We start from the raw sequence: 27,382 nt of genomic DNA, 5'->3' as shown, positions 1-27,382 counted from the left end.
TACATTTAAAAACCGCTTTTATTTTAACAGTAAGAAAATAATGCTTGGGTAATGTTAATTATTTTACACTTGTAAACTCTGACATTTATTTTTTTTTTTTGTTTTTTGTTTCCAGTTGAAAAAAAAAGTTACAACTAGCAATCGCCACTGGTGATAAGGGCATAGTATCCAACGATCCAATATTTCTACGAAGAAAATATGCAATTCTGCTAGTGATTGTTCAAGTGAAATGACAGAATTTCCTTTTCATCTCTTATAGATTGGATAAAAGAAAGAAATTGACAGATAAGTTAATTTTAACAGATGATCAGAGTAAACCAACAAGAACTGTTCTGCACACTGAAGACATTTTTGTTTTAAAAAAACCAATATGCTGATAGTTATTCAACTGGTTTTATTTGTCATCTGGGTTTTATTTAACTGGGAGTGGAAAATTTTTTTTTAAATAAAGAGTGGAGGGGGATAAAAAGAAATGTAAACCTAATATCTGTCAAGTGTGAAAAAGATTATGTAGCTTCATAAGCTTTTCTTTCTTCAGTTTAGAATAAAATGGGGTTTTCTTTTTTTTTTTCCCCCTATCTTTTAGTAAGATGCAAGTCTTGCTGAAATGTTCACATAAACTTGCATATGAAATAGGAATTATCTTGGTTTCACAAGTTGATACAAGACACATACAGCCAGTTGCTTTGACGACCATTTGGACATGCAAAACGATACAACTTCACCATATACACCTTGTAATCTATTTTTCTTTCCAGTCAGAATTGCATACTTCCATGAAGCACCAGAAACTATTTTAACTCAGCGTCGTGCACCACCACCACCACCTCCAGTTCCTGGACCACCACGTCCACCAGCACTACCAAGACCACCTAGTCGGTTGTCTTGTCTGTTTCCACCACCAGATGAAGGCCGGATGCCAGCACGGCCACCACTCATGTTGCCACCCATGATGCTACCTCGTGCAGTGCCACTTCCAAGAGCACCACGACCACCTCTTCCACTCATTGGTCTTCCACCTTCTGGACCACTTCCGCCAGCACCACGAGGTTTCTTTTCTTCCACATTCAGCCTATGCTCACCATTGTATTTGATGGGCTGTACAAAGAAAATGAGGAAAAAGAAACTCAAGCTTGGTCAAAACACATAAGTTTAAAGCTGTTAAATGTGCACACAAAATTGTTGATTGTGTGTATGTCTGTGTGCCCAGTTTCCTGGTTATATATAGATGGAAGTAAAAATAGAAAAAATTGTAATTACCTTAACACTTAAAATATGCTGTACAGGTTCTGCAGTATCAAAAACCACAAAACCGAAGTTCTGGAAAGAGAAAAAAGTAGAGGGGGGTTAAATAAAAAAAAAACAACTTAAAATCTAATTACAGTTGCCATTTAATCAATATTTATAGAAAGAGAATTTAATAATTACATAAGTTATATTTTAGTCTTCCAATAATAAAAGATGGTAGTAGTTTGATGAGGATGTGTATGTCAGTTCTCCTAAATATTTAATGTTACTATCATTGAAAAATTTAATATTAAGAGAAAAAAACTAAGTTTTATTGTATGTAAACCCCTAATATTTAAGGCTTAATAATCTAAAGTAAAAGTGATAAATTCCAGGACTGCATCACACACTAGCATTAATGCATAGATGGAATTAAACATTGATCCTTAGAAGGGCCCTTATCAAATGCAATGACCTTTCAAGCCCCTATACACCCCTTAACATAAAATAGATGCAGCAGCAGAACTTACAGGTAATTTTCCACCTCCACTCTTCGTGTTAATTCTAAGTTCAACAACACGGCCATAATCTAAAAAAGAAAAAAAAAAAACTTCAGATAAATTATTTCACTTTTTTTTTTCAAGTTTTTAAATGCATGAATGTAGAGTTGGTTCCTATTCTGTATTGCTATCTTCCTAGAAGGAGCAGAAAGTACATACCATTCTCAAACTAGTTTTTGACATAATCAACCAGTTGGTGCAGTAATTTCGGAGGGGTTTTGAATGCAGCAAGATAACAGGTTTCAAGACAAGTTGGACATCAATAGTGAAAATGATGAATTGATTTCAGAAAGAATGAGGTAAAAACTTAAATATCTATTTTCCAAAATTTCCAACACTCACTTGAGTTAAGCATTGACTTCATTTTCCCCAATTACTAGACTAAGTATGAATAAAGAAACGATAAATTTGACAAAATCAGGGCAATTTTTGTCAAGCACGAGGAGGATATACTCCAGTTTCAGAATTTACCTAGTATTTTTCAATAACTTAAAAAAAAAAAAATGAGCCCAGTCCTGCAATGATTGGTGTACAGAACAGAAATGAATGATAAGCGGTTTTCTCCCTTTATATTAGAGAGTTCCTAACTAAAGGGCAGAGCAAAGATTTTTGTAATACGTGCTTTAGGACTGGTAAACAAATGGAGTCCTGTGCATTGTCTGTAGTTTACAAACTGAAGAGTTAATTGCCTTGTTATGTGCGATAAAAGGCCAAATTTAATGATTGGGAATTTGGTTTTATAATTTTAGTCGCATTGACAAATTACATTACTTATATGGTTACCTCCTGTTTTTACAGGAATTCCTTCAACTTCAATTTGTTGTACAATTGCTATTTACTCCATCAGAATATTGTTGACTGATATGTATATGGTGATATTTAAACAAAATTTTAATAATTTCTTACTTAGAAAAGATTTTAGACAAAGTTCTATAGAATATATAGGTAAGAACCTGTTGTGCTCCCAATTCCTCATTGAAGTGGATTTATTAAACATCTAAATTTAGGAATCATTTGAAACAGAGTATTTAGATTAATAGCTTTTGACGCACATCATATACACTGAAATTTGAGATTAATTTAAACAATGTAGCAATGATATTAAAACACCATATCGAACTAGAAAATTCATCTTTTGTCTATTCACAAATGTATTCTGAAAACCAACTTTCCCAAAATGTTTTTAAATGTTTTACAAGTAAATCAACAGCCTTAACAAGGAAAGGAGAGGATACATTCTTTATCAATGTACTAAAATACAGTTAATTACCAAAGCAGAAAATAAAAAGTGAGGAACTGCAAGCACACAGAAGAAAATTAATGCAACTATGTTTAAATATTTAAAAATTACAGAAATTTAGAAAATAGTGCTCTAGCAGACTTCAGGCAGAAACTAAGAGAATTAAAAGAATATTTTTCCATATAACATAAGTGTTGTGGAGGACACAACCGTGTGAGTGAAGTGGGCTGTTCCACTACAAATAAATAGTAGACAGCCACAATGAGTGAGGCAGTTGGCGAGGTACACTGTTCATGGCCAGTCACGCAGTTCGGGTCAGTCAGGATCAACGGTGAAGTATGTCATAATACAGGACATAAGTGTTGAGCAAGACATAATAGTGGTGACAAAGGTTTCGAAAACAGACAGGATACAACAATGACCACAGAATATAAGGAAAAATTTGAAAACACCAAGGATACAAGGAAAAATTTGGAGACAAAAAAAAATTCTATGAAATAATAGACTATGACGGGGGGAAAAAAAAAAAATTCTGCTTAAGAAAGATCTCTGGAGTACTACCTGGAACACACAAAAAAATAATACAAGCCTGTTGAAGGATTTCAGTCAGGTCACTCATGTGTTTGTAGCGCTACTGGTAAGAATACAAAGCCAGTACCACCTGTGGCATACATTCGAATAGTATGGTTCGAATATGTAATACATTAGAGGTGGTGGGGGGCGATAGATGTATATCGGAGAACTATAAAATAAATTTTCTGTGATAATTGAAAAAAGATTTTGTTGAAAGAAAAAAACAATAATTGCCAAAAGTTGAATATTGGAGAACTATGTAATAATTTCTCTGTGGTATGAGAAAGGGGAAAAAAGAAAAAAAAGACACTCGCAAGTGAGAGGTGGGCCTCTCCACTACAAATAAATAGTAGACAGCCACAAGTGGGGCAGTTAGTGAGGTACGTCATTTGCAGCCAGTCATGCTGACGGTGAAGTATGCTGTTATAATACAGGATATAACAAAAAAATTTTAAAAACTTGGATATTATTGAAAATTACTCTCACAAAAGTAATTCAAGATATTACATGAAAAACCTTGAATGAGAAGGGGAGGAAAACATACTTTCAAAATAGGTTCGCAGTTCTTTCTCAGTAATGTTGTGCGGTAAGTTGCCAACAAAGAGTTGATGACTGTCAGGATATCTTGACCCTCTGCGACCACTGAGACTGTCGGAATCCCCATCATCAGTCCTACTTGCACTTGTTCTCTCTCGTTCTCGTATACGTTCTCTTGGGTTCCTATAATATTGACAATATCAATCATAATTAACACATCATGACAAATAGCAATATATTTTATTTCTACACTGGTGAACACAGAAAAGAGAAACCCAACCCCCCACTCTCTAGTGATAGCAAACAAAGTTACATTTCAATTAAAAACTAATCTGATATGAAAAAGTTCAATGCTTTAAAATATCTTCAAATTCAATTTACCGAGCCCTCTGAGGTTGTGGACCTTGATTCATATCCAATTTAACATCACTCCGTGTAGCTTGAGTTTTCCCTAAAGGCTGGGCATGACCTGCAGGCCCTGCACTAGTGGTTGATGGCTGAGATGGAGGAGCATTCTTGCTGGCCAAACTTGCCCAAGAAACTGGCTTTGGTTCCACTGAAACAAAAATTAAATCCTATAAATATACCGAAAACAATATTTTGTTGTGTCTAGGGAGAGTCATATTGTCATATTGCCTTAACAAACACACTGGTTCAATCTCCACTCATATTCTTTATATTATTTTTTTTTTAAATATATTTTTTACAAAAACGAAGCTGAAAACAATAATTTTACGAAAATTAGAGAACTTGGCCATAAATTATGTGAAATACACTTTTGTTACAGTTGATCATTCAAGTATGATCCTATATGTGGGGAAAATGTGAGTGAAGTTTAAAGTATTTTATTGAAAACCAAAACAGATTATACTAGCTATGTAATTCTGAAATAAAGATTGCAGAACTTACAATACTTAAGACTTATCTGTAATGCACATTTGAAATATGTCCACTAAATATAATATAGATTTCCAATAAAATAAGTTTTTTACATAAGCAAAAGCTCTGAAATATGACGGGAGGTGTTTGCAAACTGACCCCAGTATTTAAATGGTACTTTATCAGCCTGAGAAGGATGAAAGGCAAATTTGACCTTTGCACAGAGCCAAACAAATTCAGCAGAGCATTTTATCCAATGCTTTAGCAATTCTATTAATTCATGACCCAGATTTCCAAGAAATAAGTTAAATGAATATATGAGCAAACCAACTTAATTATCAATCTTCAGGTGTTGAAAATTAGGAATACACTCCTGTTCAGTTGATTTGATATTTTGGATAAATTGTTAATAGTAATGTCTAAGCCCCCATTAAAGTTATTTTTGCATCAGCTACCAGCATTTTCAAAAAGAAACTCTCCACACACAAACAGCAGCCTCATTTATTATCAGTTACTATTGAAATATATAGATAAGATTTTAAAATATCGATGGTTTCATAATCAATAGCAACAACTTTTAGCAAGGAGTTGAGATTCCACGATATGAAGAACATTCAAAGTTTATAGAGGGTTAAAATTGTGTGGTCCAGCAGAAATGTTACACCTGAATGTAAAATGAACCAACCAACTAGCTTTTGTTATAATAGTCAATCAAGTGGTTAAACGAAGTAAAGACAAAACAATACACTTTCTCCAACATAACACAATTGAAGAAGAAAAAGCAAAGTAACAAGACAAGAGATGGAACACTGAATGAAAACATAAAAAAAACAAAAAAGCATTATAATAAAGCAAATAAATCTTTATATTTCGAGAAAATAATGTATACCTAATAATATTATTAAACCATTATGCAAAAGGTACAGTTCTATTTCCCATTACATGAAATGGGAGAGAAAAAAAACAAACCCCTCAACAATTACTAGTTAAATCCTTTGATTTTGACCGTCACAGAAAAATATAAAATATTCAGTTATGATTTACGTAACACTATAGAGATCAAAACTATTCAGTTAAACTTTAAATCTTGATTTTACACACAAAACCAGAAAACAACTATTATTGAAGTTATAGAATGGAATACTGTAAATCTGAGAGTTAATGCAACCATTCTTGTTGCACCACCAACATTAGAGAAGAGTCGCATGATGTTAAATGGTTAGTTCAACACTACTAATCATCACGCCACCCTCTACACTTTCTCACCTCCATAAATTTTGTTTTTATTGGGTTTTTCAGCTGAAATATTCAATAACCTAGTCTACTGCTACCTTCCTGACCCCTTTACTGCCACCCACACCTCTTCCCTTCAATGACTGATTTCTCTCAGTCTTGCTACTTCTCTCCTTTCCCTCCTCACACCTGTCCATACTTGCCCTCTACAATGTTAGATATCCCTAGACTTCCTTCACAATCCATCCCATCTTCTCACTAACTCTCATCCCTCTTCATAGAATCACGGTTCATTTTCTTGTTCTCCAGTAATAGTTACTTTATACCCTTAGCCTTGTAAGTTACAAAGTAATCATTCATAGTGCTGGTGCCACACAGGACACTATAAAATGGTTGGCACTAGGAAGGGCAACCACATCAAATAAGATACTGGTGCATGACACTGTCCTCTGATCAGACCCTCTCAGGCTGTTCAGCCCTTGCCAACATGGAAGCTGAACATCTTGTTCCAAGTTATTTGGATTTTTAGCAATTGAGTTTACAAGAAATGTAACTATTTATACTACCATTAACATGCTGGTAATGAAAAATTCAGTGGCAATGTCAACCATAAAGCTAAAACCTTGTCAAGTAGAAAATAAACTTGACAGAAGGTGCAAGACAGGCCCACAAGACATCTAAATATTCAAATTACAACACAAATAATATAACAAAATTCATTATGAAGAATTTTCAATAAGTTTGTCAATTTGAGCAAGACAAAACTTACCAGGTGCCTCTGGAACAGGTTCTGGCTCTGGGGTCTTGATTTCCAGTTCTTTCTCCGGCTCTGATACTGGCTCTTCAACAACTTCTTCCTTGGGTTCTTCTTCCACCGATTTCTCAGCAGGTGAATCTGGTCCTTCATCTATATCAGCATTTCCATTACTAAAATGATGGATTTTAATTAGAAATTGAACTAGGAGAGAGGGGGGGGGGGGGAATTAACCACAAATTATTTCTTCACACATTTCACCTAATGACTTAATGGATCCAAATGTTCCAAATGAGAAAACTGCCTCACCAAATACCCAGCAGATTGTTTTACTGCTTTAATGCCTAATATTCTCACTTCTCAATAATTGCATTTGTCAGATTCATTTCATTCTTAACCCTTTCGTTACCATATTTCTAACCAAAATATGTGTTTCAATTAATTTCTAACATAATCATAAATTTAGTCTGGTTTCATTAAACAACTCTAACTTTTTTTATTTATCAACATATTAATGTGATTTTTGGAAGATAATTTAACGAAAGGTTCTCAACCAATTCTATACCAAAATTTTTGTCACAAAGTGACTAATTACAGGTAAATTCAACAAAATAAAAAATTATTAAAATTTTTGTTCAAGCATCACTATAGAAAATGGGTTATTAGCTAATATTCAATTGGGTATACAACAAAATATTATTATAGAAGAGTTGTGCACATTACTGGATAAATTACTGTCTCTTTTGCCTGTATAAAATTCAAATCCAGAGCAGTACCCACCCAGTATGATTCACAAATCTTCCAAACTTTGATCCCCCATTTTGTGGGCTTTCCTGGCATATACTGTCGAAAACGCACTCAGCCTTTATAGCCCACCATATCCTCATCTATAAACTGTTTTATATGTGTTCTGAACACAGTCAATGAGGGGTCTTATTTTAAATATGGGATCAAAGTCTGGTTATCCACGTACTGGTATACTGATCGTGTCTCTTACACGTAGATATTGAGTTAATTTTAAAAACCGTATCCTCGTCATTATACTTGAGACATATTCGTCTCCAATGGGTTCATCACTACTCCAGTAATTTGTTATTCTAGGTAACTTTCTAATGCCCATAATAATATTTATGGCAAAATATGCCTTAATTTCATTCAAGTTTGTGGGAAACCACAAACTATCCTTTTTTATGCCTTGTTTACATTCAGCGTAACGGTTTGTTTCCGCCGTAATCAATTCAAATAGGTACATCGGAAAAAGCAAAAAGAAATAGTCTAAAGCTTTACTCTCCTGGATAAGACTGTGACTTGGTCCAGTTTCTTAAGAAAAATCACTGAAAGAAGGAGTTTTTAAATTTTCACTCCATTCAGGTACTAATTCATTCTCTTTATCGCTATCATTGGAGCTCTCGGATTCACTGCTTTCATTTTCGGAAAATGAAACAGATTCATTATCAAATACCACTTGTTTTTTGTTTTTTTTTCGGTTACAGAGTTAGATTTATCAAGGTCTTCAACGGAAAATCCTTCGAATTCTGACTCGCTGCTTGACAGAATAAAATTCGTATCCATTTTTTTGTCAGGATTACAAATTTTGAAAACACAACAGGAACAAATTTGGAAAAAAATCTCACAAAATTCACAAAATTAAAAAAACATGTCGATCGTCGTACAAAACTATAGCTGAACCGTTTACACAAATAATCACGTGTTTTCACGAATGTACTAACGAGATTTGCTCGGATATCCTCATTTAAATATGAATAGGTGATTAGGGGCGGTTTGGTCACATGAGCCAAATTTTTTTTGGGGCGGTTTGGTAACGAAAGGGTTAATCTGCTATTAATACACAAGTATTCCACTCCTCACCACCTATATATGAAAAGAGATCTTTTCTAAAGAATTCATCCCTGGGGTTTTCTAATCACTCACCTGAAGTGTTAATGGAAATGGGAAGATTTTTCAAATTTGAAGACTATTAGGTGTAATCTCTGATTGCAAAACAGGTTTATAACAGAAAAATTTAAAGAATTAGTTAATTTGCTTCAAGAAGAATTATATATTGCTATATCTTTACAATCTTAATTTAGTAGTTAACACCATCCATGAAATACCAAGGGAGAAAGAGAATATGGGCATTCCTTACTTCAAAATGGGTGTCAATATATACCTTAAAACAGATGGCGGCTCATAATATTGTGATACCGATTCTTGTATTGGTCCTGTTTGAGTAACAGTTTCAGTGTTTTCCTGCTCAGAGCCTGGAAAAGTTAAAAAATATTTAAGATAATCAGAAATAAAATTATTTCTTAACACTTTTAGCACAACAGAAAGAAAAAAGCCAACGTACCACCACTTTCAAAATTTTCTACATCAGATTCAGAATCTGGAAATACTTCATCCTGGTAACGAAATATGTCATTATGGACATAATATTTTTTGGGTGACTGCGGCGCCAATACAAAAGTTTGCATGAAACGGCGCATTGGCTGGCCATAATTGGATAGTTCCCCTGTAACCTGAAAATTTAAATTTAAAAATTATCTCAAAATTTCGATAAATGGAAAGTTTCTCATTCATATTCAAATAAAATCCATAAATGAAGTGAGCAATGGTTTCAATTTAAAATAGCAGGGAAAGATACATGAAGGTAAGCATAAGAGAAAAGATGTGAATGTCTTGCCAATACCTTCTACCAACATCTGGAGTGATTAAAATTGCAAACGTGTTCAGGAAATATCCACAAAGTCATTGGAAAGAATCACTATTTTGGACCTACATCATGATGCAAGGATTTATTGCAGTATTTAGATTTTGAAAATTGCAGGTTAAGAGACAAGTGTAAAAACTCACAAAATTTAATAATTATCCAACAAATGTGGATAAAAATATTTAACACTCAAATAGTTGAACAAATGTAAAATAATAAGAGACATACAAAATATGAAGAAAGCATTAATTAGACTTCAAAACAAAAATGAAAATAGCATGCATAAATTCATAAAACATTTGCAAGATCCAAGTAAAATAAAGAAAAGCTTACTTGAATTAACACTGCATTTGATACCGTAAATTGACTGTCTACCTGGCGGATCTTTGTTCGACAATCACTGAAGTTCAGAGATAAAATTTTCTTATGGATGTTCTGAAAAATTTTTTTAAATAAGACACTGAGACCAATGTGAAATTAAAGATGCAAACAATTTATGTAAAACTTTAATCTAATTTGAAAGCATTTAATGTAATTTCAGTGTAATTAGTGAATACATGCACAGGTTATTTGTATATAAAAATTATCAAAATGCTCAATGCAAAATTGTGATAGAAGACTAAGAGCAAGTTCTAATTAAAACTAGTTTCAGAAAAACTTTGCATTGATGTCAACTATATTTTCAGGCTGCACGCTTTTTTACCACGAACATATGTTAGCACTTTTTTGATTTTGTATGCACATACACATTTCAGGAGAAATATTATTGGAAGAAGTAAAAATTAAGTTTTCATAATACGGATATGTAAACTGGCAGTATAATTGTGATTGAGAAGCTGATGATAAATTAGTAGGAAAAGCAAATAAGAAAACACCTTGGCACTTATACTGCCAAAAATAGTTGGACAGCCAACAACTCCATTCATAAAATAAATACTTATTTTAGAAATAATATAGAAATCTGAAGTAGGGCTTTTCTCAATTCTAAATGAACTGAACATCATTATGGTCAGCAAACTATGAAAATATCACTTACATCTTGACCCACAACAGGTTGCTGTTCTTCGCCAACTTTCTCAATACCACCATGAACAAAGCTTGAATTGTTACTGTAAAACCTATTTTGTAAAAATTAAAAACATTACTAGAAATCAACAATTTTCACAACATAAACATATTAATTTTATTTTTGTTAACATGGTTTTCATACTCAATAGCAGATCAATCTGTTTCCCAACAACAGGCATTGCTACTCTGTGGTTCAGATTCTGTAACCAAACTAGACAGATTGCTGGGCACCAAAATCAAAAATTTATCCAAATAAAAATTAAATAGTGCCAAACATTATTTCATTATACAAATGCAAATTATATTCCTCTGATAAATTTTGCTAAAAACAAAGTTTCATTTCCATTTGACCATATGCATCATACTGGAACCCACTAACACAAGTTAAAAAAGCCACCCTAATAAGTTTTATTTTACAAAATTATTTTCAAACTTAATTGAAATGAAGATAGAGATATAGTAACAAAAAGGTTTAAATAGCTGAGTTACCTGACTATTCTAGTCTTCAGCTGATAATTCTGCAATGATTATCCAGTAACTGAAATAACTTTTTTGAGCTCCTACCACTACTAATGTCATTTCTGCAAAGCCAGTTTATTCCACTTTCATGACAGTCAATTCCATGTAACGAATATTTTGATGACCATATACCTATATTTTCCATACATCCAGCACTACCACTATCAACATACACTGAAGTCTGAACTTTAGTCAATACATATTAGTCATAATAACAGAGAAATATTAATTTCAGTGTCAAAGTAGGTTGCACACAGCCTATGCACTCTACCTTTGAACAGAAAATGCAGACAAACACAGCACATCCCCAATACACCCCTGTTCAACTTGTTAATGACATGATACACATTAAACATTCCAGTCACTGAAATTTATATCAAATATAGCAAATAAATAATCACCATCATACAACAGAGCATTTTATTTCTGGGATGCAGGCCACTATCATTTTAAAACACATATGCATAAACAATATATTAGACAGATTAATTGAAAACCGAACAGTTGATGACTCAAGATTTTCAAGCTTAAAAAATATATGCTAAGTGTTAATTGTAAACACCCAAGTTAGAGTCAGCCTCAAGACTCCTTATTTCCAGTGTGTATTGTATAGAGATACCATATTTTTCTTTAACCCTGACCAAGCAGACTTTCATTATGAGCAATCTAGTCAGGACAACATCTTATTCTCAGACATAGCCCACTCAAGACCACAATATCTAGTCATCATTAATTGTTTACAAGTTTTTAATAAGCAACTCATTAAGTGATGACCTGTAATTTTAAAGATCAGTACGAGAGAGAGAGAGAGAGAGAGAGAGAGAGAAATTCTGTGCAAAGTGCAAAACCTCTCACAGATCATATGTAAGTCAATGTTTCAGTCAGGATAAGCAATGAAGTTGTTGAAAGATATTTTAGTAAATACATATTGTGCAGGCAGTGACAAAAAAGGGACTGTGGCTTCCTTAAGGAACAGATTTATTACTTCTAACTTCTGTTTGTCCCATAGAGGTTTGATTATCTATTTTAGAGACCTGCTTTAACCAGGATTTTTTTTTTTATAAGACTTTATATAAAACACAGCCTGTACACTATTTGTGATGTAAGGTAAGACATTTTTGTTTGCATGTAATATCATATTATGCCAGAATTCAAAGTACTATATTTCTCACATTAGGAAAGAATATAAAGGTTTTTACTCTTCCACTGAATACTGATTTTAATTCACATAAAGTTGGTGGTGCTTTTGTACAATAGCCCACTGAGACAGAAATATGCAGAGGTTGGTGTTCCAGATTTTTACTAGTCTCTTCCACATGACAAATTTCCTTAAGAATAGTTCTTTTCAACAACGAAAAAACATTTGCATTGCACTCAAGATTAAGGAGATGAACATTTTACAATCTATTTTTAAGACAAGCATATTTAAATTATTTTAAGCCAAATATTATAAACTCTAGATGCTTAAAAAACACGGACTATCAGACAATAAAAACATTATTTAAAATGACAGTTGCAAATCTGAAATTCAATGTGTTTCATTTATTCATCAGTTTTGTTGCAATTTTAACACCTACACCTCTCCATGTCACACTTTCATTTTGGCCTGCCTCCTCTCCACTACACAATGGTCCTTAACTTTCCTCGAATTTGAGATCCGTGCTTTTATCCTTACATTTTATATAATAGTTGTATTAAAATCCCCACCACCCTATTTCACTCGTTGCAGCTTTGCAATTTTCATAAATCATGGTTTGCTTTTACAATGTGGAATAGAAGTACTGAACATCTTGTACATTTGCATGAGAGTTTATAAATACAGTTTATAAGTACTAAGTTGTTTCATATCAATATTTAGTTTTTAAGACAAGAATTTGTTCCAAATTACCATATCACTTTTACATCTTGAGTCATTCCTTACTACACACATCACATATGTTTGAACACAAAAACCACATTTCTTTGACTATAAATTAGAGAATGATCACAAATGCTTAAATTTTAATAGGAAATAAAGTCTTCAATTACACTGTCCATTACACTTGTATTCATAATTATGTCACTGAGGAAGTCAAGTTAAGACAAATGGATAGTCTTGAAACTATTTTTGTTTAGGACTTCATATTACTGCTTCAATGTCTAATTTTTTATATACAGAAGAAATGGAACATTTGTGAACCTTTATTACAACAGTACAAGAAATGACATGAACTGAAAAAAATCAAATGATGAGCTGGTTGGTCAACAGGGTAATGCTGGCAAGATCTAGTTTGATATATGATATTGTGAATTGTTTTTTGTTTTACTATATATTAAACCTTTAGTGTTCAAACCGGCCAAAATTAATTCCCCTCTATTTGTTCAAACTGGCCAAATCCAACTGCTCTATGAAATAGCTAAAAAAATAAATAAAAAATAAAAATAAACAAATCACATTGAATTCTCATAGTCTTGAGACAATGCGAGATAAAGTCTTTCCCACCTTTATTCAAGTATAAATACTGTGAAATGGTTTAGACATGGTTTTTTTTCAGCGTTTGAAGAGAAGTCTGTACCTTAGTTTTTAATGAAATAGTGTCAGCAAGTAGCGATTCCAACTTTGAAGGTATAGAAAACTCTTGACGATATAGAAAATATAAATGAAAACAAGAGTATTTTGTCCTCAGACGAATCTGATATCAATATTAGTGAAAAATCGTCAGATGAGGAAAATTTTGAGGACGAAAGTGATGAAAATGATATTGTAAACATGGCAACATGATCAAAGATTACAACACCAATCACTATTCCTGATTTCGCTGGTCTGCAACAATTTACTTCCTGATGCTCAACCATTGGACTATCTATTTTTATTTTTACCAGAAAGTTTTTTTGAAAATGTTACAGAGGGAACAAACAAATATGCGCAACGTATAATTTCTATTCACGGAAGAAACGATCCACAATGGCAGCCAACTAATACTGCAGAAATGAGAGTGTTTTTCACAATCAATATTATGTTTGGTGTTAGAGAGCTTCCTCGACTGTGGAACTACAAGAGTCTTGATATAAGGTATGATGATCCATATATCGCAAGTATAATGTCGAAGACAAGGTATTCGAAAATATCTCACTATTTACATTTGATTCTGCTAATGTCCCCAGCAAAAACCACCCAAACTACAATCCCCTGTACAAAGTAAATCTTGTAATTGATTTACTCCTTAATACTTATTAAACTATGTATCTACCTGAGAAAAATCTGTGTAGATGAAGCCATGATAGGTTATAAAGGCAGAGTACATTTTCGGCAGTACATGCCTGCCAAACCCACTAAATAGGTGATCAAGGTATGGGAATTTTGTGAACCAGACACAGGATATTGTGTAAACTTCGATGTTTACACAGGTAAAAAAATATAATGGAAGTATACCATATGGATTGGGACATGTAATATGGTCTCTTACTGAACCATTTCACCACCAGCACCGACACCTCTGGTTGGGTTTTTTTCTTCAGTGGCTTTGGCAGAAAATCTTGTCTATGTAAGTACTTACACGTGCAGTACTGTTATGGGCAACCGTAAAGGTTTACCCCATGAAATGAAAACAAAATTTTTAAAAAGAGGGGACATTTTACAAATGTATTTTAATTAATTCAAATTAATGTACCTCATCTTGAAAAATGTAAAATTGTTGGCAGTTGACATCTGGGATAATTTTAGTAACAAATCAAACAGGTAAGATGTATTAAGAATATGAATTTTAGTGTTTATTCATAATGTTATTGTTTTTACACCTGTTAATACCTGTCCATAAAAGTCAAATTTAATCGGAAAGATCAGCTAAAATTACGTAACTATAAACCACTGGCATATAAGCACCCATTTACAAAATTTTAAATCTGTATGTAGAAAATTAAAGTTACAAGCAAATATTGTGGACACTCCACTTGAACCTGAATAAATCAAAATCCATATGAATAGATAAGCATTACATTTGACAAATTAATCTGAACACTAATGGGTTAAATTATAAAGGGTTTAAAAGCCAAATCAATTTTTTGCACCTCATTCATAACAGGTGTGACCATTCTAGTGAGAGGTCTTCCAAAAAAAAAAAAAAAAAAAAAACCTAGGTGGAATGCCAATTAGGGAACATCCACATGTCACAAAACCTGCTATAAATGCCCCAAACAATATCACAAAGAATGAAAAACTCTAATACAAAAGAGGAAGTATATGTAACAACATAAAACAACTGTTTCAGATTCATCACACACCTACCACCTAAATGCTAAAAGGAATTATTAAATTAAGTTGTTCCTGCTTGGCCAGGTCTATTACAATCTGCCAATTTAATTACATTTTGGTTTTCTAAAAGTACTGAATGGTAAAGGAATTTTAATCATGGTGTGCACAGCCTTCAACCAATGTAATTTCACTATCTTCAGTCTTTGGTTTGCAGTCCAAGGACTTAAATGAAGCTGTCTTATTTCATCAGTTGTCCACAGCCAGTGAAGTCCTTAGACACTAACTACATTTAATTCCATATATAAAATAGAAAACATCCAGTTACTATTTTATTGCCATCATTCTTTTACAAAACGAATGAGTTCAGCTTACTGATTACCCACCAAACCAGGCTTGAGCAAGCAGACAAGGTGAAAAATATTTTATTCAACTATTTTTTCAGACATATGAGCATACTTGAACATAATTCAATTTTTTTTTTTTTTTTTACAGCTACCAGGTTGTATTTTGGCCTCAACTGTGTATAGCAGGGGTTCTCAACCATTTTTTTATCTATGTACTCCTCTGATTACTATTTTAATCTGGTGGACCCTGTAGCCATTCAATGTTTAAAAACTAGTTTTATAGAAACTTCTTTCAAAAAAAAATTTTTTTCACACATTAACTTGTGTAGGTTGAACTATGTAAAATGTTAGAGAAAGAAACAGCTGTATCTTGCAATACATACATGAAAAGCAAAATTTTTTCAGATGCCCTTAAAAAAATACTGTGAATCCCTGAAAATCTTATCTGGACCCTGGTTGAGAACCACTGGTGTAAAGGCTCCTTTAGTGAAAAAGAGGCAATACTGCTTTTATAATGTTAGTATTACAAAGAGGTTATGTTAGGCTGTTTCAATTTTACTTTCATCTTTCTCATTAACTCACTATCACAAATATATATTTTTTACTTTAGATATAAAAACTGTTTTTCATGGAAAGTAATTTTTTAAAACAATTTATTTAGTGAGGTCCATTTAGATGTCATTATCAGCTTGTAAATATTTTAAGAAGCATAAATGAACATAAGTTTGGTTGTTGTGTGTGGTTAATTCATTTTGCAACTATGTGGTTTCAAGTCCAGTTCCACAGCATGGCACACCTAGAGTAAGTGTTGTGCATAGTCCTAATCCTACCATTGCCTTGAGTGAATTTAGTTGAGAGAAACTGAAATCTGTTTGTGTGTGTCTGTATGTAGATATTCTGTGACTTGTCACTGCTTGAGCAAATAGTGAGGTTTAAATTCCCTGTTGACATTATGACCAGTCATTCTATATTTAACCCTTCAGCACTTAAACTGGCCATATCCAGCCCAAATATTCTACTTGTTTTATGTTCAAACTGACCATGTCTAACTTCTCACAACTACCCAACAATGTCACTGTAAAAATAAACACATCATTGAAATCTGGAAGCTACAAGATAATGCATGATTAATTTGAAATAATGTAAATAAATATGATTATATTAGACAGTAATCTGAATGCTTAAAGATCCATAGAATAAAAATATCCCTTATTTGAAAACAGAAAATTTTGCAATGGTAACAGCATGCAGCTGTAAAATCCCACCTCAACTAAAACTTATCTATAAAAATCTTACAATCAAGTTTTCTATAGAATAAAAAGACAAAAATTCTTAACTATTCTGACATTGTATTCAATGACAAAATTTAAACTAAGGCCAACAACAAGCCTGTGTAAAGAGCATTGTTTTCAAGCAGTTTATATCAATATTTCCCTCTTGTCGAATAACATCAATATGAATATTTGTATATGAAGTTGGAACAAAGACATTCTCAAACCAAGATACTTGCACTTCAAGAAGCACCATTTGAGGTTTGTCAAAAAAACACTAGAATCTTTAAGTAATCACAACCAGCTTGCAATGCCTATATTTTGTAAACCCAAGTGGCATCACTATACATAGCACAGTCATTTGACGAATTTCAAGTTTTCTTTTGCACCAGTCAGAGGCCAACAAACCTTGGCAAGCAGTTTCAGACTTACAATATACAATTTAATTGAAAAACGTGTTGATTAAAAGTAACATATTTTTAAAATAAATTGAAACCCTATGTTTTAAAAGATCAATATGAAATACCGACTTGTTCTGTTTTCAGTCCAGTTAATTACTAAAATATTTAGTTTTTCATCCCCAAGTACTTACAGCAAAGATCAGAAAGTGAATCCTTCAAATTTGATTTGTCTTAAACTCTGCTACTGTCAAATGATAACTATTTGTCAAATTATTTCTGACTGATGATGATGATGATGATGATGATATCAATACAAAGAGAAGTTCCATTTCTAACAAGCCCATGACATATTACTTGAAGATTAGCTTTTTGTATAAGCTTTAAAAACAAACAAACAAAAAAACTGGTGTTTGAAGAATTCTTGCATAACAAGCCTTGGAGAGTACAACTCAAGGTAAGTAGGTATCTTTCTCTTTGCAATAAAAAGGTCTTCTGCACATTGAGTACACAACTCATGAAACTCGTGCAATGCTGGGTTGTAGATTTGGTTTCTTAGCAACAGTGTCAAATGTCAACCCTGATTTTTAAAAAATGCAGTGCATGATTCGGGTGTGTATCTCACAGAAGTGAGATGGCTCTGAAAAGACATTTCACTGATGAAATGAACAAATTCTTTTGAAGAAAATAGGATAAAGCAATCAAGTTTGCAGATAACAAGTGAAATGCAAAGCTGCCCTACTTGATATTTTCTTATAACTCAATGCAGTTAACAACCTTGTAACCATTACAGATTAGAATTGTGGAACAAAAAAAGACAGGTCATTATGTTTAATGTCAAAAATACTGCTTCACTACACAATGAATTAGATTCCTATTTTCCTGATATAAGTGAAGTGATTATCAAATCATTTGAATCTCTTTTAGATTTAATACCAAATTTATAAAGGATTCTGGGGCTAAAGATATTTTTTGAAACTCCCGCCCTAACACAATTCTGATATTCTAGGGTTAAGTTTAATCCCTCTATTTTGATTTTTTAAAAAACCATTGGGAATAAGTTTTTCAGCAGTGTGTCAAATCAAAAACAAATTTCATGCAAGACCATCAATTGAGAATGTGAGTATCTCTCTGAATCTGTACTTAGAATTAAGTTTCTCATCAGAAGAAACCAAGCCCAACCATATGTCACCAGCAGAATTTTTAATTTAATAGTTGAAGGATAACCATCTCAACAAAATCAAATGTAGCAAAGAATAATTTAATTTTTACCTGTGCAAAAAGTTTGGGGCTTCGTTCATAATGGTGTAATACTGCCGGACAAACTCTCGGCCAACCCACTGTGGACAGGGTTCTTCCATGACCATTTCTGTTCAGGTTAATCTTAAAAGTTTAAAAAAAAAAAAAAAAAAAAAAAAAAAAATCAATATAAAATATACAACCAAGAGATCAAAATATGAATTTATTTAAACTTCCAGTAGTTAAAATGGCTTATTTTATTTCTTGCATCTTATAAATAATTGCTTTAAATTTTAACTCAACAATATCATTAGAAACACACAACTGGAGCAGCTGATATTTTAGATTTCTTATTCATGTATTATGAGTTTGACAGAATTGCTAACAACTGGCCTCACATACACACACACAAAATTTCATATGCAATATCTACAAGCTTAATGTAGTATCCATCTAGTCAGATTCTATCTAACCACAATAATTTCATATGCCAAGTCCATAGACTTATTGGCACAGGCATAGTTGGGAAGTTTGTTTCTTAACTACATGGTTTCAGGCTCAATCCTGCTACATGACACTGTGGGTGTCTTCAACTATATAACCCCAGGCTTTTCAAATCTTTTGACCAGATTTGGGAAACAAACTGTCAAGACACAAAAACATATGATCAGTTTCTTTTGTAACGACATCATATATTCCAAATGAATGTCACTGCTATAAATGTCCAATATTTTCCAAAAACATACCTGATCATGGGAAAATACTACTCTGCTTGGAAACAAAATGAAGGTTGGCAACAGGAAGGGCATCCAGCAGTAGAAAATTTGCCTCAATAGAGACTGACCCATGCTTGACATGGAAGGGTGGAGGACCAACAGACTAAATATAGTATCTATAGTATGGTATGGTTCTATTTCTAATCAATATAACTTGAGCACATACTATGAACAGACCAGAAACTTATTTCAGACACTGTACTTCATAGAAAATGTTACATAACAATTCACATCTTTTCAATATGGCTGTATACAGAACAGGATTCTAAAAATGATGTAATGAATCGGAAGTTTTTCAGTTTTAAAAAATATATTCAAGAAAGGGATGTACCTACAACAAAAATTTTATAAAATCATAAAGAAAGACAGGGTGCAGGATTGGCATTCAATTTTGAAAGAAGTATAAATGGATAATCAAATAGAAAGTGGACATAATTTTAAACAGAAACAAACATTCACAAAATTTAGATTTCTATAACATTGCTAGATAAGTACAAAACAGACTATAATTTATCTTCAGAAGATGGAATATTTCAGTTAACCCCCTCCTTGTTACCTTATTTCTTTTGAAACCCCATTGACTGTTCCAATTAATTTTGAAAACTGAGGATTTTAGTAAAATAAAATTTTCATTAAGCTGGTATTTGGAACATAAATTAACATGAAATTTTGATTAAGGGTTTTAATTCAGAAAACTTTAAAAACGGGAAGTTTGTATCATAGAAGGAGTGGTTATGCCAGGCAGGTTGGTGTCAAAAGGGTTACATAACTTTCTTCTAAATGTATCTGCTATACATGTAACTTTCAATTACATGTATTGCAGATACATTAATTTGCATTTGGGTAGTTGAAATACCTTTTCAGTTCAAAATATAATGGTTCTGGCAATAGTAAACCTTAATGTTTTTGACTAAATCAAGAAAATGTTAACTAAGCTCTCATCATAATATTGTGTTGCAAATACTTCACATTTCCCTTCAACATTTAACCTATTGAAGAAATCACACCCACATTTAGTTTCCTAGTAACTCTTTTGTTACTATATTTCTGTTGAAAGAGACTACCTTTGTTTCAAATTATTTTTAAAATAATGATTTTAATAAATTAACGTAAAATTTTGACAAATACTGTTTAAACTTAAAAACAAGGAGCCTGAATCAGAACAAACGCAGTCTCAGGCAAATGTTGCACCTCCCCAATAACCTTTAAAATTCAAATTTTAAAATAACTCAAAATTCTGAGATTTTTACCCTTTCACTCATCTTTTTGTACTCAATTTAAAAATAGATACCTAGATGAAATCAAATCAAGAAAAATTTCTCTAAATTTATTCATCATAATCTGAATAAAGCAAAAAAAATTTTTTTGTTGCTGATAGAAACCAGCAACTATAGGAATCAGTGCATCAAGATATTCAGTTATTTGCACACCTGGATTGAATGTTTTCAGAGTAAATTCTATTAACAGTCCCCAAAACCCAGGTTGTTATATCGAACCAGAAAGTAATTACATCTACCACCAACGTTCTACTGCTGCTAGAATAAGGTTACAATAACTTCCAAATACTATGGTTACAAAACAAAAACAAAGCCTTTAAGAAGTTTGAGCCTGCAAAGTAATAGGCTGTTCTTTAAAATGTATGCAAAAAAATATAACATTCATTGACAAGATACTAATTGGAATATTTAAGGTCCTCAGAGTAAGCAGATAGATATGTGACAAGGAAATTCCATTTATGGATAGAGGGGAGCCAGAAAAACCAAATAAGCACAAAAATTGATGGGCTGAATTTAGAATACAAGTATGTTTGTTTTTGCATACTCTTTCAAAAGTACTAATATAGAAGGCATTTTTTTTAAATTAGGAAAAAAATTAAGTGAATAGATCCATTTGGTAAATACCAGTTCAATAGAAAACTGTGTTGCATGTAGACAAATGAAAACTGCTTTGTCTAAGTTTTTCTTCAAATTAAATATTAGAAATAATTAGAAGTCAGAGCTAACATTTCAACAAATTCTACCAAAATGTTGAATTTGTTACATTAAACAAAAAACAACAGCAACAAATATAAAAACAGATCAATTCTAGAACTTAGATGATAAAAGCATCTATATCTAGAAAAAGAAACATTTGTTAAGCAACAAATTTCAAACTTTTTACATATTTTTAATTGCACTTATTCAAGTTCAAATTCCTATTTTGGTATTTCTCCATTAAACAACACAACTCTACCAGTTCAAAAAGGTACAAAATTTTCTAATGCAATATTTCCCTTGAATGCTAAAAACTAAATGAAAGAGACAAGTGGATTGAACAATATATATTAAAAAATAGAATTCAATTTGATAGGCAAAAATGTGACAGAAAAGACCAAGTAGAAAATGTGCATGACAAGGTAAGCAGACAATTTTAAACTGAAGAATATTGATTCTAAAGAGCCAAAGTTTTTAGCTTTTGTTATTGTTTTGACAATATTGAAGAAATGTGATTTCCCTATGCTGGATAGCTTTTTGGTTATATTATTTAAAGTGGCATTAGTTTACAATGAGAAACAACATTCAAGGAGTTTATGAGATATTAAGCTAATTATTGAAAAACTAGTGTTCTTTGTGTATTAGTATTATGGTCTTGGCAATAAAGAAGCTTCACCATTGAAAAAATATACTGGAGTACAGATAATAAAAATCTTAGCATTACTGGATGATAGAAGCCAAAGAAAATGATCTAAACAGGAAATTGTTTAAGATGTGTTTTACCCCTCTTCATATATTGCAATATCAAAGCTAAGATACAATTTCAAGTCAAAACAGGCCTAACTGAAAATATATAATCCTTCACAGTTATAAAATAGAGAACTAGTCAACATTATGGTTAACATAAAAATACCAAATAAACAAAAACTTAATTTGCAGCTGAAAGCTTGCACCGTAGTCTATCTTGCTAGCTGTTGAGATTGTCATTTAGTTGAAGATGAACACTAAAAAAACCACAATCCGAGTATTCCTTCTGTGACCATCCCATTTCCTTTAACAGTGTATCTTGAACTACATTATCTAATGTGTCCTATCTACCCTGTAAAGACAGATATGTGTAATGTGGGAAATTTAGCTAGTATTTTTAGCAGGTCGAGTGTTAATATACAGGTCGACTCATCGCCTAGATTTGTAGAGTCTTGTTTATATTTAGATTAATAAACAACAATATTGGAAAACTTGGCTTCAACACAAATGAGTGAGCAAATTATAATGTATCAGTTTTAACAACAATGTTTTACATTGTCGAAGCAATTCTATTTATAATATTTTATGCACTTCTACTTATAAAGAATGAAATTAAAATTACGAGACAGTATCAACTTTGCCCATTTTCACTGACTCAACCTTTGACACCTTTCATATCTGTAGATTAAACTATTTTGAAACAATCTTCAGACGGAAATTTTTTTCTCCTGCCTTAAAGCATTAACTTAGAATTTTTTAAAAAAACAATGAAATGTAAAAACGAAAGTAATTAGATTACGCTGAAATGAAAAAATTCTTATTGATAGCCACTTAGAAAGACCACACAGAGAATGGAAAAAAAATTGATGACAAATTGACTGGACATTGATGGTTTGTAATACATCCTGCATTTAACAATTAGAAAATATCAAATTTAGAAACAGTCTACTGTATGTAAGGATGGGCTGTAATCTGCTGCACTAAAATTAATATAAAACAATTTTTTCCCCTTTCAATAAGCTTTCCATTTACGTAAACTATTATTTAGTTCATGCAGTTAAGAGGCCATGAAAAAAAAATCCACTAAAATATAGATCGTGACAATGACAGAAAAATTTCCCCCATACAATAGATCTTTGTTTATGTCTAACATATGCAGAGAGAAAATATTGCTTAGAATTTATTTATTACTAAAACCCATTAAAGTTTAAAATGGTTACTATTCCCTGTGGGAATAGTAGACTAGTTTTAAAAAAAAATTCTTTTTATCATAGAGTCCGGTTATTTCAAATCTCCAGTTGACAAGAGTTTAGAACGAAGTTTCTGAGACTGTCATCAAAAATAGAGAATTACATTAAGTTTTAATCCAAATGTGAAATGGTGTCTTTCTTGCAGCAAGCCCAAAGCTCAAGGAGAACAGAAAATACAAGTACAGGTTGATACTAGTTTTATTCCCTTTCATTAGGAGAGTTTATTGAATCAGCTTATCCTTATGTTATTCCACTCATATGCCAGAACCCCCCTCCCCCAAATTAAGAAACCCCCAAGTCTACCTCAATCACAAAAACCTCATTTAGCTTCATACAGTAAAAGAAAACCAGAATGGCGACGGCTTAAATTTTACCTAGGGTTAAACAAATAAAATTGCATATACTATAATATAGCAGTTCACAAAGTGAAACATCCCTGACTCCTTAACTGGATTTCATATAGGAAGTAAATAAAATTTTACCATTATTACTCGGAAAACTTTCAGTATTAACGTTTATTTATTACCATGTCAGTTTACGATCGAATAGAAACTTGTGATATTTATATACGAAAATCCACAAAGAAACAGTATTTAAGAAATTTAATTTTTACCTTTCACCGACAAGACTGCATCATTACTTTATGCACACAATTTTTTTTACGTTTTAACAAAAACTAAACAACAAAAAACAAAAAGATCAATAAAAGCCATGTTAAAAAATGACGAATGGTATATAAAAAGTCTATTTCAATTTCGCCTCATCAAAGCACTTGCTGTTTTACGGACTGTCGATCAGATTAGCTACAAAATGAAGCACGAGGGGTGTATATATTATATATATCTGTATATACAGATTATATATCATTATTCATCTCATTGAAAACTGTACACACATTAAATACAAACTCCATCATACAAGTGAAATATATTTCAGAGTACTTATTTAAAATACTTTGATTTAAGAATTTTAGGTGATTTGGACAGGTCTAAAGGCTATTTAATTTCCACAATATATAATTATTTTCAATGTTAAAACAAATTTTACTTGACATAAAATGTTTAAATTTCAACATTTTAAAACGAATAAAGTAAAAGAAAAGAATTTTTTGAAATGTATGAAGCATTTGTAGGTATAAGTCATTTATCAGGAAATTTATGTAAAAAAAATTACAGTAAAATGAATCAAAATATTTAATAAAAATGCCAACAATATCGGAGAGTAAAAATGCCGAGGGAAGACGACGACGGCCACGTGAGGCGATTCTCAACAAAAACTTACTAAATTACACACAAAAAACCTTACATAAATTCCAAACATTTTGACTTCATTTCAAGCAAATAATATTTTCACTATCAAGATGGTGATGATAACGAGAAAAAAAGTATTATTCGCAATAATTTTACAATTTCAATGTCCTTTGATTTAAATGCAATAATTTATTCTAGTTACAGGGTCTCTATAAAGCAATTGTAAAATTTAATTTATCCAGAGTCTAGAAAAAAGCCAATAAAAAATGCTGGGTATCGCCCAATGGAGTTTGTATGGTAAATGTTAAATTACAACGGAGAATGAACGTAACAATATAACACTAATCATTGAAGCAGGGAGTTGCCGACAGGAACACAAGTGATTTTTATATTGAAAACGATAAATGGGAGAAGAAAAAAAAAAACACTAGCTTGAAATCCTCCATTTTGTCGGTAATAAAAGATGGGGAGAAGAAAATGTTTGAAAAGAAAGACGGCGACTGAATCGATCTAAATGGACAACAGAAGCTTCTAGAGAGAAGACGAAGCGACAAGAAATATTAGAGATAGAACCCCGACCGTCATTGCCGCCGCCGTCACCAACCTATTAAAATCAGAGCAAAAACGATGGAGGTGTCTACTGGAAACAACTATATATATAGGAATGGTCAAGGAAGAAGAAATAATGGTAAATAGCCAAGGATAGTAAGAAGAAATCACATCAGTTTCAAACGCTACAGAAACATAAGTAAGGTTAATACATAGACAAGATTAAAGCTGACATTAGCTAATTTAGAATTTTCTTATTAAAAGGAAGGTTTCGGTAAAATAATAACAATATAGAATTAATAAAGACATTATATTGCGTCCAATAATACCAACAGCAGTAGTAAACCTTTAAAACTGCTACAATGTCCTTTATTGTCGCCACATGTTTTCAATACAGAAATTATCATAGAATTTCTTTGCCCAAACGCTTTCTAATCCAAACAGTTCACAGTGAATACGAAATATGTATTCAGCGTTAATAACTTGATACCAAAAAAATTGCAGCTTTTGTTCGCTTATTTAAACAACTGTTTTATCTTCAATACGAACAAAAGAGCGGGCACCATTTTTGGCCAACGTTTCTCCCCTTATTATGATCATCACAACTCATTAGGGTCAATTTTAATTAACAACGTTTCTTTGTTTTAAATAAAAAAAAGAAGTCAGAGTATTACAGAAAAGCTAAACTATTACAATTGGCGCTATTTCTTGTTCAAATTTCAGAGATTTTTTTTCTTTCTTCCCTCTTTTTGCTAACCAGAGTTTCTAATTAAGATTTGTTAAAATAGAGAAATATCTGAGATAGATCAAATATATTAAAAAATGGTAAACGGTGAAGTAATCTCAATAAACAATGTCAGACAAGATATAGCCACAAGTTTCTACCATGGTTAACTACTATTTTCTTACAATTTGATTCAATCGACGTTTATGGTTGTAGGTTACTGCATTTGGATATTTAATTAGACTTATAAGACATCACTATCACTCTAATACAAGAATATAGAGGACAAATTGCAGTTTGGACAACAAAAAGACATCGGTAAATAAGGAATCGGCGACGTAAAAATCGCAAACAGCGGAAAAAAGGTTAAAGCATGGCTTGTTAAATATTTCCGCCAAAGTAAAGTGGACATCAGAAACCATAGATAAGAATCTAATTCGAAGTATTCGAAACTAACGTTCAAATTATTAATTCTGACTAAATTTTAACATTTCCGAGAATATATATAATGTAACATATATTATAAATGAAAGTGTATTAGACTAATGAAACTCAGCATGTCCCCATTTCTAAAAGGATTTGGCTGCATTTCACTTCAGAATTATTACACTGAATTTAGAAATAAACTAATTAGCATCTAGCTTAGATTATCTTCTTTTAGTTTCAAGCAAACTAAACCTCAACCGAGAAATGTTCAAAGCCAAACCAGACATTTTATCAATGTAGAAAGTAATAATAATTAGTTACTTACTAAATTTTCATAAGATAACTTCCTACCCAGCACATGCAAGTCTGCGCAGTTCGGTAGAATTGGGAAAGATTTTGCGCAGGATAGACCCCCCGCTTACAACAAAATGTAAACCCCAATCATCTTATCTTCCGGAAATTATCGAATACTCTTTCGCGAAGAAGAAAATAATGAAATTAAAGTATACGACTCTCGTTTTCTTTGTCTGCTATTGAATTTTAAAATCTCACATGCCAAGGACACATTTTCTAAAATTTAATGTAAATAATCATAATGATAATTAATATTTAAATATCTAGCTTTAGCACTTCGGATATTTTCGGCTGTTATTCCGTAGCTATGAACTGTGCTCATGAGCTCGTTGTAAATGACCTTCCAAATTTAAAAGGATTTCACTTTTAAAGCAATCTTTATTTGTTTTTCACATTATTTTGACGGATAAAAAATATGATACATGTTTATTGTACAATTTTAAAAATTTCGATTAACTGCGTAACCATGGCAATAATAGTGGACTCGTAAATTAAATATGGTGTTTCGTCGTTTTATGCTATTTACTTCACTTAAATCTGTTTTTTTTTT

General features: G+C 32.0%; 1 protein-coding gene across 1 annotated transcript; it reads right to left on the bottom strand.

The window, feature by feature from the left end:
• On the bottom strand, positions 1-26,951 carry LOC106880498 (ras GTPase-activating protein-binding protein 2). Its single transcript, XM_014930472.2, has 12 exons — positions 26,804-26,951; positions 18,817-18,927; positions 10,750-10,831; positions 10,047-10,148; positions 9,354-9,522; positions 9,174-9,264; positions 7,019-7,176; positions 4,519-4,693; positions 4,145-4,320; positions 1,758-1,816; positions 1,261-1,320; positions 1-1,098 (listed from the first exon to the last, which is right to left on the bottom strand). Exons 2-12 carry the CDS (start codon positions 18,909-18,911, stop codon positions 802-804), a joined length of 1,464 nt encoding a protein of 487 aa, XP_014785958.1. The 5' UTR covers positions 18,912-18,927; positions 26,804-26,951; the 3' UTR covers positions 1-801.
• Positions 26,952-27,382: the final 431 nt, after the last annotated feature.

This window comes from Octopus bimaculoides, chromosome 4 (assembly GCF_001194135.2).
Source record: "Octopus bimaculoides isolate UCB-OBI-ISO-001 chromosome 4, ASM119413v2, whole genome shotgun sequence".
Taxonomy (NCBI): domain Eukaryota; kingdom Metazoa; phylum Mollusca; class Cephalopoda; order Octopoda; family Octopodidae; genus Octopus; species Octopus bimaculoides.
The sequence above is the reverse complement of the archived record's forward strand: the minus strand, read 5'-3'. Positions and strand labels throughout refer to the sequence as shown.

Bases quoted from the DNA above. Each gene is read 5' to 3' on its own strand.
- LOC106880498 (XM_014930472.2), bottom strand. From the start codon at position 18,911: ATGGTCATGGAAGAACCCTGTCCACAGTGGGTTGGCCGAGAGTTTGTC. The intron at 10,832-18,816 runs GTAAAAATTAAA...TTTACAAAATAG, and splicing joins GCCCCAAACTTTTTGCACAG to GTTTTACAGTAACAATTCAA. The intron at 1,817-4,144 runs GTATGTTTTCCT...TTTCTTTTTTAG, and splicing joins ACTGCGAACCTATTTTGAAA to ATTATGGCCGTGTTGTTGAA.